The sequence below is a fragment of the Salmo salar genome, unplaced genomic scaffold, assembly GCF_905237065.1.
Source record: "Salmo salar unplaced genomic scaffold, Ssal_v3.1, whole genome shotgun sequence".
Classification (NCBI taxonomy): domain Eukaryota; kingdom Metazoa; phylum Chordata; class Actinopteri; order Salmoniformes; family Salmonidae; genus Salmo; species Salmo salar.
The window spans coordinates 234,149-251,721 of NW_025549536.1; the positions used below are offsets into that span (position 1 = coordinate 234,149).

The 17,573-nt window shown below is 47.7% G+C and overlaps 1 protein-coding gene and 1 long non-coding RNA gene across 2 annotated transcripts; one reads left to right on the plus strand and one right to left on the minus strand.

Moving 5' to 3' along the window:
• Positions 1–11,132: 11,132 nt before the first annotated feature.
• On the plus strand, positions 11,133–12,884 carry LOC123738342 (probable G-protein coupled receptor 19). The gene has a single exon (XM_045713403.1). The coding sequence runs from the start codon at positions 11,146–11,148 to the stop codon at positions 12,373–12,375; it is 1,230 nt and encodes a 409-aa protein (XP_045569359.1). The 5' UTR covers positions 11,133–11,145; the 3' UTR covers positions 12,376–12,884.
• A 431-nt stretch (positions 12,885–13,315) lies between these two features.
• Positions 13,316–14,105, minus strand: LOC123738341 (uncharacterized). Its single transcript, XR_006767496.1, has 2 exons — positions 13,509–14,105; positions 13,316–13,427 (listed from the first exon to the last, which is right to left on the minus strand). It is a non-coding gene; the product is annotated as an uncharacterized lncRNA (long non-coding RNA).
• Positions 14,106–17,573: the final 3,468 nt, after the last annotated feature.

A 17,573-nucleotide genomic window follows, 5' to 3' on the forward strand; every position in this document is an offset into this window, starting at 1 on the left:
GGTGTTGTGGTGTTGTGGTATCGTGTTGTCATGGTGTGGTGGTGTTGTGGTATCGTGTTGTCATGGTGTTGTGGTGGTGTGGTGTCATGGTGTTGTGGTGTTGTGGTATCGTGTTGTCATGGTGTTGTGGTGTCGTGGTGTTGTGGTGTTGGTATGGTATCGTGTTGTCATGGTGTCGTGGTGTCGTGGTGTTGTGGTGTTGGTATGGTATCGTGTTGTCATGGTGTTGTGGTATCGTGTTGTCATGGTGTTGTGGTGTCGTGGTGTTGTGGTGTTGTGGTATCGTGTTGTCATGGTGTTGTGGTGTCGTGGTGGTGTGGTGTTGTGGTGGTGTGGTGTTGTGGTATCGTGTTGTCATGGTGTTGTGGTGTCGTGGTTGTGTGGTGTTGTGGTGTTGTGGTATCGTGTTGTTGTGGTGTTGTGGTGTCGTGGTGTTGTGGTGTTGGTACGGTGTCGTGTTGTCGCGGTGTTCCTCTCTCTCCAGCCCAGAAACACTGTAAACTGTATATCTTTCAGCAGCAGCAGCAGCTGGCTGGTTGAGGTTCAGGCTTCTCTCCCATCAGGCTGTGCTGTATGGATGTCAGGGCTGAATCAGGCGATGGTTGCCAAGGGAATCGAGGGTATGGAGGTAGAGAGAGGAGAGCCACTAGAGTAAACATGAGATGTGAGATAAGCTGCTACTGCTGCTGTCCCCTCGGCTGAGTATAACCTACCTCAACCTGTCCCCTGGGCCTGGGTATAACCTACCTCAACCTGTCCCCTGGGTCTGGGTATAACCTACTTCAACCTGTCCCCTGGGTCTGGGCTGGGTATAACCTACCTCAACCTGTCCCCTGGGTCTGGATATAACCTACCTCAACCTGTCCCCTGGGTCTGGGCTGGGTATCACCTACCTCAACCTGTCCCCTGGGTCTGGGCTGGATATAACCTACCTCAACCTGTCCCCTGGGTCTGGGCTGGATATAACCTACCTCAACCTCTCCCCTGGGTCTGAGCTGGCTATAACCTACCTCAACCTGTCCCCTGGGTCTGGGCTGGATATAACCTACCTCAACATGTCCCCTGGGTCTGGGCTGGGTATCAACTACCTTAACCTGTCCCCTGGGCTGGATATAACCTACCTCAACCTGTCCCCTGGGTCTGGGCTGGGTATAACCTACCTCAACCTGTCCCCTCGGCTGGATATAACCTACCTCAACCTGTCCCCTGGGTCTGGGCTGGATATAACCTACCTCAACCTGTCCCCTGGGTCTGGGCTGGGTATAACCTACCTCAACCTGTCCCTTGGGCTGGGTATAACCTACCTCAACCTGTCCCCTGGGCTGGATATAACTTACCTCAACCTGTCCCCTGGGCCTGGGTATAACCTACCTCAACCTGTCCCCTGGGTCTGGCTATAACCTACCTCAACCTGTCCCCTGGGTCTGGGCTGGCTATAACCTACCTCAACCTGTCCCCTGGGTCTGGGCTGGATATAACCTACCTCAACCTGTCCCCTGGGCTGGGTATAACCTACCTCAACCTGTCCCCTGGGTCTGGGCTGGGTATCACCTACCTCAACCTGTCCCTTGTGCTGGGTATAACCTACCTCAACCTGTCCCCTGGGCTGGATATAACTTACCTCAACCTGTCCCCTGGGCCTGGGTATAACCTACCTCAACCTGTCCCCTGGGTCTGGCTATAACCTACCTCAACCTGTCCCCTGGGTCTGGGCTGGCTATAACCTACCTCAACCTGTCCCCTGGGTCTGGGCTGGATATAACCTACCTCAACCTGTCCCCTGGGCTGGGTATAACCTACCTCAACCTGTCCCCTGGGTCTGGGCTGGATATAACCTACCTCAACCTGTCCCCTGGGTCTGGGTATAACCTACCTCAACCTGTCCCCTGTGTCTGGGCTGGGTATAACCTACCTCAACCCGACCCCCTGGGTCTGGGCTGGATATAACCTACCTCAACTTGTCCCCTGGGTCTGGGTATAACCTACCTCAACCTGTCCCCTGGGTCTGGACTGGATATAACCTACCTCAACCTGTCCCCTGGGCCTGGGTATAACCTACCTCAACCTGTCCCCTGGGTCTGGGCTGGATATAACCTACCTCAACCTGTCCCCTGGGTCTGGGCTGGATATAACCTACCTCAACCTGTCCCCTGGGTCTGGGCTGGATATAACCTACCTCAACCTGTCCCCTGGGTCTGGATATAACCTACCTCAACCTGTCCCCTGGGTCTGGGTATAACCTACCTCAACCTGTCCCCTGTCCCCTGGGCTGGATATAACCTACCTCAACCTGTCCCCTGGGTCTGGATATAACCTACCTCAACCTGTCCCCTGGGTCTGGGTAAAACCTACCTCAACCTGTCCCCTGGGCTGGATATAACCTACCTCAACCTGTCCCCTGGGTCTGGGCTAGATATAACCTACCCCAACCTGTCCCCTGGGTCTGGATATAACCTACCTCAACCTGTCCCCTGGGCTGGATATAACCTACCTCAACCTGTCCCCTGGGTTTGGATATAACCTACCTCAACCTGTCCCCTGGGTCTGGGTAAAACCTACCTCAACCTGTCCCCTGGGCTGGATATAACCTACCTCAACCTGTCCCCTGGGTCTGGGCTAGATATAACCTACCTCAACCTGTCCCCTGGGCTGGATATAACCTACCTCAACCTGTCCCCTGGGTCTGGGTATAACCTACCTCAACCTGTCCCCTGGGTCTGGGCTGGATATAACCTACCTCAACCTGTCCCCTGGGTCTGGATATAACCTACCTCAACCTGTCCCCTGGGTCTGGGCTGGATATAACCTACCTCAACCTGTCCCCTGGGTCTGGATATAACCTACCTCAACCTGTCCCCTGGGTCTGGGCTGGATATAACCTACCTCGACCTTTCACAACCACATCCTGTCCCCATGTATGGACTATACCTCAGAGTACCTCAGCCTCCACCCATAATCCCCCTCTCCTAGAGTACCTCAGCCTCCACCCATAATCCCCTCTCCTAGAGTACCTCAGCCTCCACCCATAATCCCCTCTCCTAGAGTACCTCAGCCTCCACCCATAATCCCCCTCTCCTAGAGTACCTCAGCCTCCACCCATAATCCCCCTCTCCTAGAGTTCCTCAGCCTCCACCCATAATCCCCTCCCCTAGAGTACCTCAGCCTCCACCCATAATCCCCTCTCCTAGAGTTCCTCAGCCTCCACCCATAATCCCCCTCTCCTAGAGTACCTCAGCCTCCACCCATAATCCCCCTCTCCTAGAGTACCTCAGCCTCCACCCATAATCCCCTCCGCTAGAGTACCTCAGCCTCCACCCATAATCCCCCTCTCCTAGAGTACCTCAGCAGAACCTTAATGATTATCCCCAGAGAGACTCAGGACCCCACAGACTCCTGCTTATTGGCTCTGTGTGCCCTGCTGTCCCCTGGTGTGGTTGCGCTCAGCTTTGTCCCTCGGAGCGACTAATGAATAGGTTTGTCTCTTCAGCCGTTACTGATCCTCAGGGCAGGTTGATGTTCTACTGAGACTATATAAACCATTAACAGGAAGTAGTTGATATTCTATTGAGACTATATAAACCATTAACAGGAAGTAGTTGATGTTCTACTGAGACTATATAAACCATTAACAGGAAGTAGTGGATATTCTACTGAGACTATATAAACCATTAACAGGAAGTAGTGGATATTGTACTGAGACTATATAAACCCTTAACAGGAAGTAGTTGATGTTCTACTGAGACTATATAAACCATTAACAGGAAGTAGTTGATGTTCTACTGAGACTATATAAACCATTAACAGGAAGTAGTTGATATTCTACTGAGACTATATAAACCATTAACAGGAAGTAGTTGATATTCTATTGAGACTATATAAACCCTTAACAGGAAGTAGTTGATATTCTACTGAGACTATATAAACCCTTAACAGGAAGTAGTTGATGTTCTACTGAGACTATATAAACCATTAACAGGAAGTAGTTGATATTCTATTGAGACTATATAAACCATTAACAGGAAGTAGTTGATGTTCTACTGAGACTATATAAACCATTAACAGGAAGTAGTTGATGTTCTACTGAGACTATATAAACCATTAACAGGAAGTAGTGGATATTCTACTGAGACTATATAAACCATTAACAGGAAGTAGTTGATGTTCTACTGAGACTATATAAACCATTAACAGGAAGTAGTTGATGTTCTACTGAGACTATATAAACCATTAACAGGAAGTAGTTGATGTTCTACTGAGACTATATAAACCATTAACAGGAAGTAGTTGATATTCTACTGAGACTATATAAACCATAAACAGGAAGTATTTGATGTTCTATTGAGACTATATAAACCATTAACAGGAAGTAGTTGATGTTCTACTGAGACTATATAAACCCTTAACAGGAAGTAGTTGATATTCTATTGAGACTATATAAACCATTAACAGGAAGTAGTTGATGTTCTACTGAGACTATATAAACCCTTAACAGGAAGTAGTTGATGTTCTACTGAGACTATATAAACCATTAACAGGAAGTAGTTGATGTTCTATTGAGACTATATAAACCATTAACAGGAAGTAGTTGATGTTCTACTGAGTCTATATAAACCCTTAACAGGAAGTAGTTGATATTCTACTGAGACTATATACACCATTAACAGGAAGTAGTGGTTGTTCTACTGAGACTATATAAACCATTAACAGGAAGTAGTTGATATTCTACTGAGACTATATAAACCATTAACAGGAAGTAGTTGATATTCTATTGAGACTATATAAACCCTTAACAGGAAGTAGTTGATGTTCTACTGAGACTATATAAACCATTAACAGGAAGTAGTTGATGTTCTACTGAGACTATATAAACCCTTAACAGGAAGTAGTTGATATTCTATTGAGACTATATAAACCATTAACAGGAAGTAGTTGATATTCTACTGAGACTATATAAACCATTGACAGGAAGTAGTTGATGTTCTACTGAGACTATATAAACCATTAACAGGAAGTAGTTGATAATCTACTGAGACTATATAAACCATTGACAGGAAGTAGTTGATGTTCTACTGAGACTATATAAACCATTAACAGGAAGTAGTGGATATTCTACTGAGACTATATAAACCATTAACAGGAAGTAGTTGATATTCTACTGAGACTATATAAACCATTAACAGGAAGTAGTTGATATTCTACTGAGACTATATAAACCCTTAACAGGAAGTAGTTGATGTTCTACTGATGTATTATACAGAGGTAGAGATGTATTAGAATACAGACATCTCATCAACACAGCCCCTCTTTGTCAGGGAACAAAGAGAGAGACGTTAGAGCCCAAAGGACACTGAGTGGGTGACCTCGAGCCTCTCACCGTGAGATATAGAGTCTTCTGCTTGTTTGGCCACTGAGTGCCAGAGCCCCTCATAGGGCCCAGGGACACAGAGAGCCAGAGCCCCTCATAGGGCCCAGGGACACAGAGAGCCAGAGCCCCTCATAGGGCCCAGGGACACTGAGAGCCAGAGCCCCTCATAGGGCCCAGGGACACTGAGAGCCAGAGCCCCTCATAGGGCCCAGGGACACAGAGAGCCAGAGCCCCTCATAGGGCCCAGGGACACTGAGAGCCAGAGCCCCTCATAGGGCCCAGGGACACAGAGAGCCAGAGCCCCTCATAGGGCCCAGGGACACAGAGAGCCAGAGCCCCTCATAGGGCCCAGGGACACAGAGAGCCAGAGCCCCTCATAGGGCCCAGGGACCCAGAGAGCCAGAGCCCCTCATAGGGCCCAGGGACACAGAGAGCGAGAGCCCCTCTTAGGGCCCAGGGACACAGAGAGCCAGAGCCCCTCATAGGGCCCAGGGACACAGAGAGCCAGAGCCCCTCATAGGGCCCAGGGACACAGAGAGCCAGAGCCCCTCATAGGGCCCAGGGACACAGAGAGCCAGAGCCCCTCATAGGGCCCAGGGACACAGAGAACCAGAGCCCCTCATAGGGCCCAGGGACACAGAGAGCCAGAGCCCCTCATAGGGCCCAGGGACACAGAGAGCCAGAGCCCCTCATAGGGCCCAGGGACACAGAGAGCCAGAGCCCCTCATAGGGCCCAGGGACACAGAGAGCCAGAGCCCCTCATAGGGCCCAGGGACACAGAGAGCCAGAGCCCCTCATAGGGCCCAGGGACACAGAGAGCCAGAGCCCCTCATAGGGCCCAGGGACACAGAGAGCCAGAGCCCCTCATAGGGCCCAGGGACAGCTGTCCTTCCAGAGGCCTTGTCTATAATGACTATGTTCCCCATCACCATTATGCAATATGGGGAGCTGGCCTTGCTGATTCAGTTTCCTCTGGGTACAAACACATGTTGATCTTTCCAAGGACACATATATACACACACACACACAGACACACACAGACACACACACACACACACAGACACACAGACACAGACACACACACACACACACACACACACACACACACACACACACACACACACACACAGACACACACACACACATATATACACACACACACACACACATATATACACACACACACACACACACAGACAGACAGACAGACAGACAGACAGACAGACAGACAGACAGACAGACAGACAGACAGACAGACAGACAGACAGACAGACAGACAGACAGACAGACAGACAGACAGACAGACAGCATCTCACAGATGTGCTCAGATCAGTTCAGGACTGATCTCTCCTCAGGTCTGATCTATCCTCAGGACTGATCTCTCCTCAGGACTGATCTCTCCTCAGGACTGATCTCTCCTCAGGACTGATCTCTCCTCAGGTTAGAATAGGACTGATCTCTCCTCAGGACTGATCTCTCCTCAGGACTGATCTCTCCTCAGGACTGATCTCTCCTCAGGACTGATCTCTCCTCAGGACTGATCTCTCCTCAGGACTGATCTCTCCTCAGGTTAGAATAGGACTGATCTCTCCTCAGGACTGATCTCTCCTCAGGACTGATCTCTCCTCAGGACTGATCTCTCCTCAGGTTAGAATAGGACTGATCTCTCCTCAGGACTGATCTCTCCTCAGGACTGATCTCTCCTCAGGACTGATCTCTCCTCAGGTCTGATCTCTCCTCAGGACTGATCTCTCCTCAGGACTGATCTCTCCTCAGGACTGATCTCTCCTCAGGTTAGAATAGGACTGATCTCTCCTCAGGACTGATCTCTCCTCAGGTTAGAATATCATCTGTAAACCTGAGAAGATGAGTTACGGAGCCTTCAGAAAGTATTCAGACCCCTTGACCTATTCCCCATTTTGTCGTTTCCGCCTAAATTCAAAATGGATTCAATAGATGTTTTTTTTCTCTCACTCATCTACACACAATAATGACCAAGTGAAAGATGTTTTTAGAAATATTTGCAAATGTATTGAAATCCACATAAGTATTCAACACCCCCTGAGTCAATACATGTTAGAATCCTCTTGGGCAGTGGTTACAGCAGTGAGGCTTTCTGGGTAATTCTCTAAGAGCTTTGCACACCTGGATTGTATAATATTTTTGCACATTATTCTTTTAAAAAAATTCTTCAAGCTCTGTCAAGTTGGTAGTTTGCTAGACGTCCATTTTGATGTCTTGCCGTAGATTATCAACTAGATTTAAGTCAAAACTTAAAAACGTATTTACTTCGCCACTATGGCCTATTTATTGCCTTTACCTCCCTTATCTCACCTCATCTGCTCACATTGTATATAGACTTATTTTTCTACTGTATTATTGACTGTATGTTTGTTTTACTCCATGTGTAACTCTGTGTTGTTGTATGTTGTCGAACTGCTTTGCTTTATCTTGACCAGGTCGCAATTGTAAATGAGAACTTGTTCTCAACTAGCCTACCTGGTTAAATAAAGGACTTGTTCTCAACTAGCCTAACCTGGTTAAATAAAGGACTTGTTCTCAACTAGCCTAACCTGGTTAAATAAAGGACTTGTTCTCTACTAGCCTAACCTGGTTAAATAAAGGACTTGTTCTCAACTGGCCTACCTGGTTAAATAAAGGACTTGTTCTCAACTAGCCTAACCTGGTTAAATAAAGGACTTGTTCTCAACTAGCCTACCTGGTTAAATAAAGGACTTGTTCTCAACTAGCCTAACCTGGTTAAATAAAGGACTTGTTCTCAACTAGCCTAACCTGGTTAAATAAAGGACTTGTTCTCAACTAGCCTACCTGGTTAAATAAAGGACTTGTTCTCAACTAGCCTAACCTGGTTAAATAAAGGACTTGTTCTCAACTGGCCTAACCTGGTTAAATAAAGGACTTGTTCTCAACTGGCCTAACCTGGTTAAATAAAGGACTTGTTCTCAACTGGCCTAACCTGGTTAAATAAAGGTGAAATAAATCAATTTAAAAAACCTGTAAACTCGGCCGCTCAGGAACATTCGCTGTCTCCTTGGTAAGTAACTCCAGTGTAGATGTGTCCTTGTGATCGTCGTCGTCGTGTCTGTAGGTGGCAGGGAAGTCAGGCGCAGGAGAAACCAACTTGGTATCACTGGAGTTGTTTAAGTTAGGGCTAGAGGGCAGTATTGACACGGCTGGATAAAAAACATACCCGATTTAATCTGGTTACCACTCCTACCCAGTAACTAGAATATGCATATACTTATTACATATGGATAGAGAACACCCTAAATTTTCTAAAACTGTTTGAATGGTGTCTGTGAGTATAACAGAACTCAAATGGCAGGTCAAAACCTGAGAGATTCCTTTACAGGAAGTGGCCTGTCTGACCATTTGTTGAACTTCTTTTCCATCTCTATCATTTACTAAGGATCTCTGCTCTAACGTGACACTTCCCACGTCGTCCATAGGCTCTCAGAGCCCGGGAAAAAAGAGAATGTCGTCATTCCAGCCCAGGCTGAAACACATTATCGCCTTTCTCAAGTGGCCGATCAAGAGACACTGGGCTTATGCGCGTGACCCCGACCGCCCCCGCCTTTGGGATTTTTTCCTCTGTTTGCCGAAAAGGAGATTCCCTGTCGGAATATTATCGCTTTTCTACGAGAAAAGTGTCGTAAAAATTGATTTTAAACAGCGGTTGACATGCTTCGAAGTACGGTAATGGAATACTTAGAATTTTATTGTCACGAATTGCGCCATGCGCGTGACACTTCTTTACTATTTCGGATAGTGTCTGGAACGCACGAACAAAACACCGCTATTCGGATATAACGATGGATTATTTTGGACCAAACCAACATTTGTTATTGAAGTAGCAGTCCTGGCTGTGTATTCTGACGAAGACAACAAAAGGTAATCAAACTTTTATAATAGTAAATATGATTATGGTAAGTGCTAAACTTGCCGGGTGTCTAAATAGCGAGCCCGTGATGCCTGGGCTATGTACTTAGAATATTGCAAAATGTGCTTTCACCAAAAAGCTATTTTAAAATCGGATATATCGAGTGCATAGAGGAGGTCTGTATCTATAATTCTTAAAATAATTGTTATGCTTTTTGTGAACGTTTATCGTGAGTAATTTAGTAAAATGTTAGCGAATTCCCCGGAAGTTTGCGGGGGGTATGCTAGTTCTGAACGTCATATGCTAATGTAAAAAGCTGGTTTTTTATATAAATATGAACTTGATTGAACAAAACATGCATGTATTGTATAACATAATGTCCTAGGGTTGTCATCTGATGAAGATCATCAAAGGAGAGGTTAATAGGCGAAAGAAGGAAAACCAAACAAACACGTATACAAAAAAAATAAAAATAAATAAATGATGAACGACGAAAATACAGTCTTGTCAGGCTCAAAAACACGCAAAACAAGAAACAATCTCCCACCAACACTAAACCAAACACATACCCATATATAGGACTCCCAATCAGAGGCAACGAGAAAACATCCTGCCTCCAATTGAGAGTCCAAACCCCAATAAACCAGACATAGAAATACAAAAGACCAGAGACCACCTTGAAATACAAACATAGAACATTACCCAAAAACCCGGAAATAATAAATCAAACGCCCTACTAAATAAACCACCAACCCGAACCACATAAAACAAATACCCTTCTGCCACGTCCTGACCAAACTACAATAACAAATAACCCCTATTACTGGTCAGGACTTGACACTTTATTTTTTTTAACTTTTTTTTACCCATCTACCTATCAGTGCCCTTCTTTTCGAGGCCTTGGGAAACCTCCCTGGTCTTTGTGGTTGAATCTGTGTTTGAAATTCACGCCCTCGACTGAGGGACCTTACAGATAATTGTACGTGTGTGGAGGTACAGAGATGAGGTAGTCATTCATAAATCATGTTAAACACTATTATTGAACACAGAGTGAATCCATGCAACTTATTATCCGACTTGTTGAGCACATTTTTACTCCTGAACTTATTTAGGCTCCTTACCAATAACAAATGGGGTTTAGTACTTTTTGACTCGAGACATTTCAGCTTTTTCATTTTTAATTGACATTAGGGGGGGTATTGTGTGTAGGCAAAGTGATACAAATCTGGATTTAATCCATTTTTTTAATTCACACAACAAAATGTGGAAAAAGTCCCGAGGTGTGAATACTTTCGGAAGGCGCTGTAAGTCTCTTATTTCCACGAATGTCCTCTTCCGTACGGGTATATATCATATACAATGCAGATGGTATTATTTATTACCTACTGTTTTGTAAGTTTTCCCATGTCTCCTCCATCTCACAACATCTATTTTGTGTGTTTGTCTCCGCAGCTCTCCCATGGTGCCGTCTCTGCAGCTCTCCCGCGGTGCCGTCTCTGCAGCTCTCCTGAGGTGCCGTCTCTGCAGCTCTCCCGCGGTGCCGTCTCTGCAGCTCTCCTGAGGTGCTGTCTCTGCAGCTCTCCTGCGGTGCTGTCTCTGCAGCTCTCCTGAGGTGCTGTCTCTGCAGCTCTCCCGTGGTGCCGTCTGCAGCTCTCCCGTGGTGCCGTCTCTGCAGCTCTCCCGTGGTGCCGTCTCTGCAGCTCTCCCGTGGTGCCGTCTCTGCAGCTCTCCCGTGGTGCCGTCTCCGCAGCTCTCCCGTGGTGCCGTCTCTGCAGCTCTCCTGCGGTGCTGTCTCCGGTAGCGGCATGGTCTACTCCCAATCAACAGACAGCATCAAGCCCTCCCTCCTGTCTCTCCTCTCCCCTCCTTTACCCTCCCCATGACCTTTAACCTCTCAGACAGGAGCAACACCAGCTCAGCCACACCCTCTCTCTGTAACCACGATGCCCTCTCTTCCTCTTCCTCCTCCTCCGGCCTCCAGAACACCACCCAGGTGTCGTATGAACTCACCCCAGCGGAGGTGGCTGTTCTGGGGCTTGTGTTCAGTCTCCTGTGGCTGATCTCCATCCTGGGTAATGTTCTAGTGTGTGTGGTGATCCACCGTAGCAGAAGAAGTCAATCCACTACTAACTATTTTGTGGTGTCCATGGCCTGCGCTGACCTGTTGTTGTCCCTGGGCTGCGCTCCCTTCGTACTCCTCCAGGTGACCTGCGGAAGCTGGCCTCTCAGCGCTGCCGCCTGTAAGGTTGTCCGTTACCTGCAGCACCTGTGTCCTGGTGTCCAGGTGTATGTTCTGCTGTCTATCTGTGTGGACCGTTTCTACACCATCGTGTACCCACTGAGCTTCAAGGTGTCCAGGGAGAAAGCGAAACGGATGATCTTGGCTTCCTGGTTGTTGGACGCCGCTTTCGTCTCTCCTTGCTTTTTCTTCTACGGCTCGGAGGAGGCGGCGGAGGCGACGGACGGGGGCGTGCACTGTGACTTCTTCCTGCCGGCGGGAAGCTGGGACGGCGTGGCGTACGGATCCGCCCACCTGCTCCTGGGTTTCTTGATCCCAGCCGTCCTCATCGTGTGGTTTTACCAGCGCGTCGTCCGTTACATCTGGAGGATCGGCGCAGACGGACACACGGTCCGGAGAACCATGAACATCGTCCCAAGGACTAAAGTGAAGACCATCAAGATGTTTCTCATGTTGAACGTTGTGTTCCTCCTCACCTGGACTCCCTTCTACGTTGTCCAGCTGTGGCACCCTAGTGAGGCCCCGGGCCCCAGCAGACAAGGGGCTCTGGTCTTCTGCTGCGTGATGTGGGTGGCGTTTAGCTCCGCCGCCTCCAAACCGTCGCTCTACTCCGTCTACAACGCTAACTTCAGACGCGGCACGAGGGAGACCTTCTGCACGTCCTCTATGAAGTGTTACCGTAGCAACGCCTACACCATCACCGCCAGCTCCCGCATGGCCAAGAACAACTACGTGGGCGTGGTCGACGTCCCCGCGGCGACCAAGACGACACTCGCCAAAGACTCAGTCTACGACACGTTTGACCGCGAGGCCAAGGAGAAGAAGCTGGCCTGGCCAATCAGTGCCAATCCTCCCAACACCTTCGTTTGATTGGAGGGAGACAGGGTTTAACAACCAATCAGAGCCAATCCTCCCAATACCTTCGTCTGATTGGAGGGAGACAGGGTTTAACTACCAATCAGAGCCATCCCTCCCAATACCTTCGTCTGATTGGAGGGAGACAGGGTTTAACAACCAATCAGAGCCAATCCTCCCAATACCTTCGTCTGATTGGAGGGAGACAGGGTTTAACTATTGACGCTACATTTCTGAGGATGGCATGCGTTGTTGAAACAGGACAATATCTGGGTTGCTAAAACACTATATTCAGAGGGTACTTTAGAGAGAGAGAGAGAGAGAGAGAGAGAGAGAGAGTTCACATTGTATTGAATCAGACACTGGATTCCACATATGTGGTTCTTAATCCCGTCTGTCTGTTAACATGTCTGTGGGTCTGAATCCCCTGTCTGTCTGTTAACATGTCTGTGGATCTGAATCCCGTCTGTCTGTCTGTGGTTCTGAATCCCCTGTCTGTCTGTGGTTCTGAATCCCCTGTCTGTCTGTTAACATGTCTGTGGTTCTGAATCCCCTGTCTGTCTGTGGTTCTGAATCCCCTGTCTGTCTGTTAACATGTCTGTGGTTCTGAATCCCCTGTCTGTCTGTGGTTCTGAATCCCCTGTCTGTCTGTGGTTCTGAATCCCCTGTCTGTCTGTGGTTCTGAATCCCCTGTCTGTCTGTTAACATGTCTGTGGTTCTGAATCCCCTGTCTGTCTGTGGTTCTGAATCCCCTGTCTGTCTGTGGTTCTGAATCCCCTGTCTGTCTGTTAACATGTCTGTGGTTCTGAATCCCCTGTCTGTCTGTTAACATGTCTGTGGTTCTGAATCCCCTGTCTGTCTGTGGTTCTGAATCCCCTGTCTGTCTGTGGTGGGATGTGACCATGGGAAAGTTAAGAGTGTCTGTGTGGAAAAGGTTTTCTCAGGTAGAGAAGTCTGTTAACATGATCCTATATTATATACATGGTCCTCATACATCTATAACACTGTTATAACACCTGTTATAACACCTTGTAACGTCTCATACTTCTATAACACTGTTATAACACCTTAACATCTGTTATAACACATTGTAACGTCTCATACTTCTATAACACTGTCATAACACCTTGTAACATCTGTTATAACACATTGTAACGTCTCATACTTCTATAACACTGTCATAACACATTGTAACATCTGTTATAAAACATTGTAACATTCATACATCTATAACACTGTTATAACACATTGTAACATCTGTTATAACACATTGTAACATCTGTTATAACACATTGTAACATCTCATACATCTATAACACTGTTACAATGTGTTTTAACATCTCATACATCCATAACACTGTTATAAAACATGGTAACGTCTGTTATAACACATTGTAACATCTGTTATAACACCTTGTAACGTCTGTTATAACACACGTGATGTTCTTATTGCTGTTTTGCTGTGATCCCTGTGATTTTTCATGGAGGCTGAAGCCTTGAGGTGATTGGTCTGACAGACGGCCTTAAACTGGACAGTCTTTGGCCCCTCCCCCCACGCAGACAGACGCAGCAGGCTGAGGACCTGATTGGTTGGCGATGACGGAGTCTCATTGAAACGCTTTGCAGCATCACGGGCCTTGACTACTCTCTAGCTGCTGCTGCTATCACCTGTTACTGCCTGACTCTAACCGCTATCCTCTGACCCCTAACCCCTAACCTCTAACCCCTATTCCCTAACCTCTAACCCCTATTCCCTAACCTCTAACCCCTAACCCCTATTCCCATAACCTCTAACCCCTATCCCCTAACCTCTAACCTCTAACCCCTATTCCCTAACCTCTAACCCCTATTCCCTAACCTCTAACCCCTAACCCCTATTCCCATAACCTCTAACCCCTATCCCCTAACCTCTAACCCCTAACCTCTAACCCCTATTCCCTAACCTCTAACCCCTAACCCCTATTCCCTAACCTCTAACCCCTAACCCCTAACCTCTAACCCCTAACCCCTATTCCCATAACCCCTAACCTCTAACCCCTATTCCCTAACCTCTAACCCCTAACCCCTAACCCTAACCCCTAACCCCTATTCCCTAACCTCTAACCCCTAACCCCTATTCCCATAACCTCTAACCCCTAACCTCTAACCCCTAACCCCTATCCCCTAACCTCTAACCTCTAACCCCTAAACCCAGGCTCTAACCCCTAACCCCTAACCCTTAACCTCTAACCCCTATTACCTATCCCCTAACCCCTAAACTCTATCCCCTATCCCCTAACCTCTAACCCCTGACCTCTAACCCCTATCCTCTAACCCCTGACCCCTAACCCCAGGCTCTAACCTGCCAGACACTCTGTTAGTCTCTGTTAGTGTGTGAAACTACTGTCTGTACTGTGATTTAAATACTCATTGCTTTCTACTGATGAATACCTAATGAATAAAGCATCAGATGTGAATACACAATGCAGCATCACACGTTACAATGTAAACCTGTTGTAAGATTTACCCACAGATTTACAGCGAAATGGGACTCACACAAAAAGGCCAAATGAATCAGAATGTTATTTGATGTATTTGAAGGATTGAAAAGGAATCTGTCTGAGAGAGAGGGATATACAGCTCAGTCTGTCCAGAGAGATATACAGCTCAGTCTGTCCAGAGAGAGATATACAGCTCAGTCTGTCTAGAGAGATATACAGCTCAGTCTGTCTAGAGAGATATACAGCTCAGTCTGTCCAGAGAGATATACAGCTCAGTCTGTCTAGAGAGAGATATACAGCTCAGTCTGTCCAGAGAGATATACAGCTCAGTCTGTCCAGAGAGAGATATACAGCTCAGTCTGTCCAGAGAGATATACAGCTCAGTCTGTCCAGAGAGAGATATACAGCTCAGTCTGTCCAGAGAGATATACAGCTCAGTCTGTCCAGAGAGAGATATACAGCTCAGTCTGTCCAGAGAGATATACAGCTCAGTCTGTCCAGAGAGAGATATACAGCTCAGTCTGTCCAGAGAGAGATATACAGCTCAGTCTGTCTAGAGAGAGATATACAGCTCAGTCTGTCCAGAGAGATATACAGCTCAGTCTGTCCAGAGAGATATACAGCTCAGTCTGTCCAGAGAGAGATATACAGCTCAGTCTGTCTAGAGAGAGATATACAGCTCAGTCTGTCCAGAGAGAGATATACAGCTCAGTCTGTCCAGAGAGAGAGATATACAGCTCAGTCTGTCTAGAGAGATATACAGCTCAGTCTGTCCAGAGCGAGATATACAGCTCAGTCTGTCTAGAGAGAGATATACAGCTCAGTCTGTCTAGAGAGATATACAGCTCAGACTGTCCAGAGAGATATACAGCTCAGTCTGTCCAGAGAGAGATATACAGCTCAGTCTGTCTTGAGAGATATACAGCTCAGTCTGTCCAGAGAGAGATATACAGCTCAGTCTGTCCAGAGAGATATAGCTGTAGAGAGGACACTACCGGAGACAGAACGCTGTAGAGAGGACACTACAGGAGACAGAACGCTGTAGAGAGGACACTACAGGAGACAGAACGCTGTAGAGAGGACACTACAGGAGACAGAACGCTGTAGAGAGGACACTACAGGAGACAGAACGCTGTAGAGAGGACACTACGGAGACAGAACGCTGTAGAGAGGACACTACAGGAGACAGAACGCTGTAGAGAGGACACTACAGGAGACAGAACGCTGTATAGAGGACACTACAGGAGACAGAATGCTGTAGAGAGGACACTACAGGAGGCAGAACGCTGTAGAGAGGACACTACAGGAGACAGAACGCTGTAGAGAGGACACTACAGGGGACAGAACGCTGTAGAGAGGACACTACAGGAGACAGAACGCTGTAGAGAGGACACTACAGGAGACTGAACGCTGTAGAGAGGACACTACAGGAGACAGAACGCTGTAGAGAGGACACTACAGGAGACAGAACGCTGTAGAGAGGACACTAGAGGAGACAGAACGCTGTAGAGAGGACACTACAGGAGACAGAACTGAACGCTGTAGAGAGGACACTACAGGAGACAGAACGCTGTAGAGAGGACACTACAGGAGACAGAACGCTGTAGAGAGGACACTACAGGAGACAGAACGCTGTAGAGAGGACACTACAGGAGACAGAACGCTGTAGAGAGGACACTACAGGGGACAGAACGCTGTAGAGAGGACACTACAGGAGACAGAACGCTGTAGAGAGGACACTACAGGGGACAGAACGCTGTAGAGAGGACACTACAGGAGACAGAACTGAACGCTGTAGAGAGGACACTACAGGAGACAGAACGCTGTAGAGAGGACACTACAGGAGACAGAACGCTGTAGAGAGGACACTACAGGAGACAGAACGCTGTAGAGAGGACACTACAGGAGACAGAACGCTGTAGAGAGGACACTACAGGAGACTGAACGCTGTAGAGAGGACACTACAGGAGACAGAACGCTGTAGAGAGGACACTACAGGAGACAGAACGCTGTAGAGAGGACACTACAGGAGACAGAACGCTGTAGAGAGGACACTACAGGAGACAGAACGCTGTGGAGAGGACACTACAGGAGACAGAACTGAACGCTGTAGAGAGGACACTACAGGAGGCAGAACGCTGTAGAGAGGACACTACAGGAGGCAGAACGCTGTAGAGAGGACACTACAGGAGACAGAACGCTGTAGAGAGGACACTACAGGAGACAGAACGCTGTAGAGAGGACACTACAGGAGACAGAACGCTGTAGAGAGGACACTACAGGAGACAGAACGCTGTAGAGAGGACACTACAGGAGACAGAACGCTGTAGAGAGGACACTACAGGAGACAGAACGCTGTAGAGAGGACACTACAGGAGACAGAACGCTGTAGAGAGGACACTACAGGAGACAGAACGCTGTAGAGAGGACACTACAGGAGACAGAACGCTGTAGAGAGGACACTACAGGGGACAGAACGCTGTAGAGAGGACACTACAGGAGACAGAACGCTGTAGAGAGGACACTACAGGAGACAGAACGCTGTAGAGAGGACACTACAGGAGACAGAACGCTGTAGAGAGGACACTGCAGGAGACAGAACGCTGTAGAGAGGACACTACAGGAGACAGAACGCTGTAGAGAGGACACTACAGGAGACAGAACGCTGTAGAGAGGACACTACAGGAGACAGAACGCTGTAGAGAGGACACTACAGGAGACAGAACGCTGTAG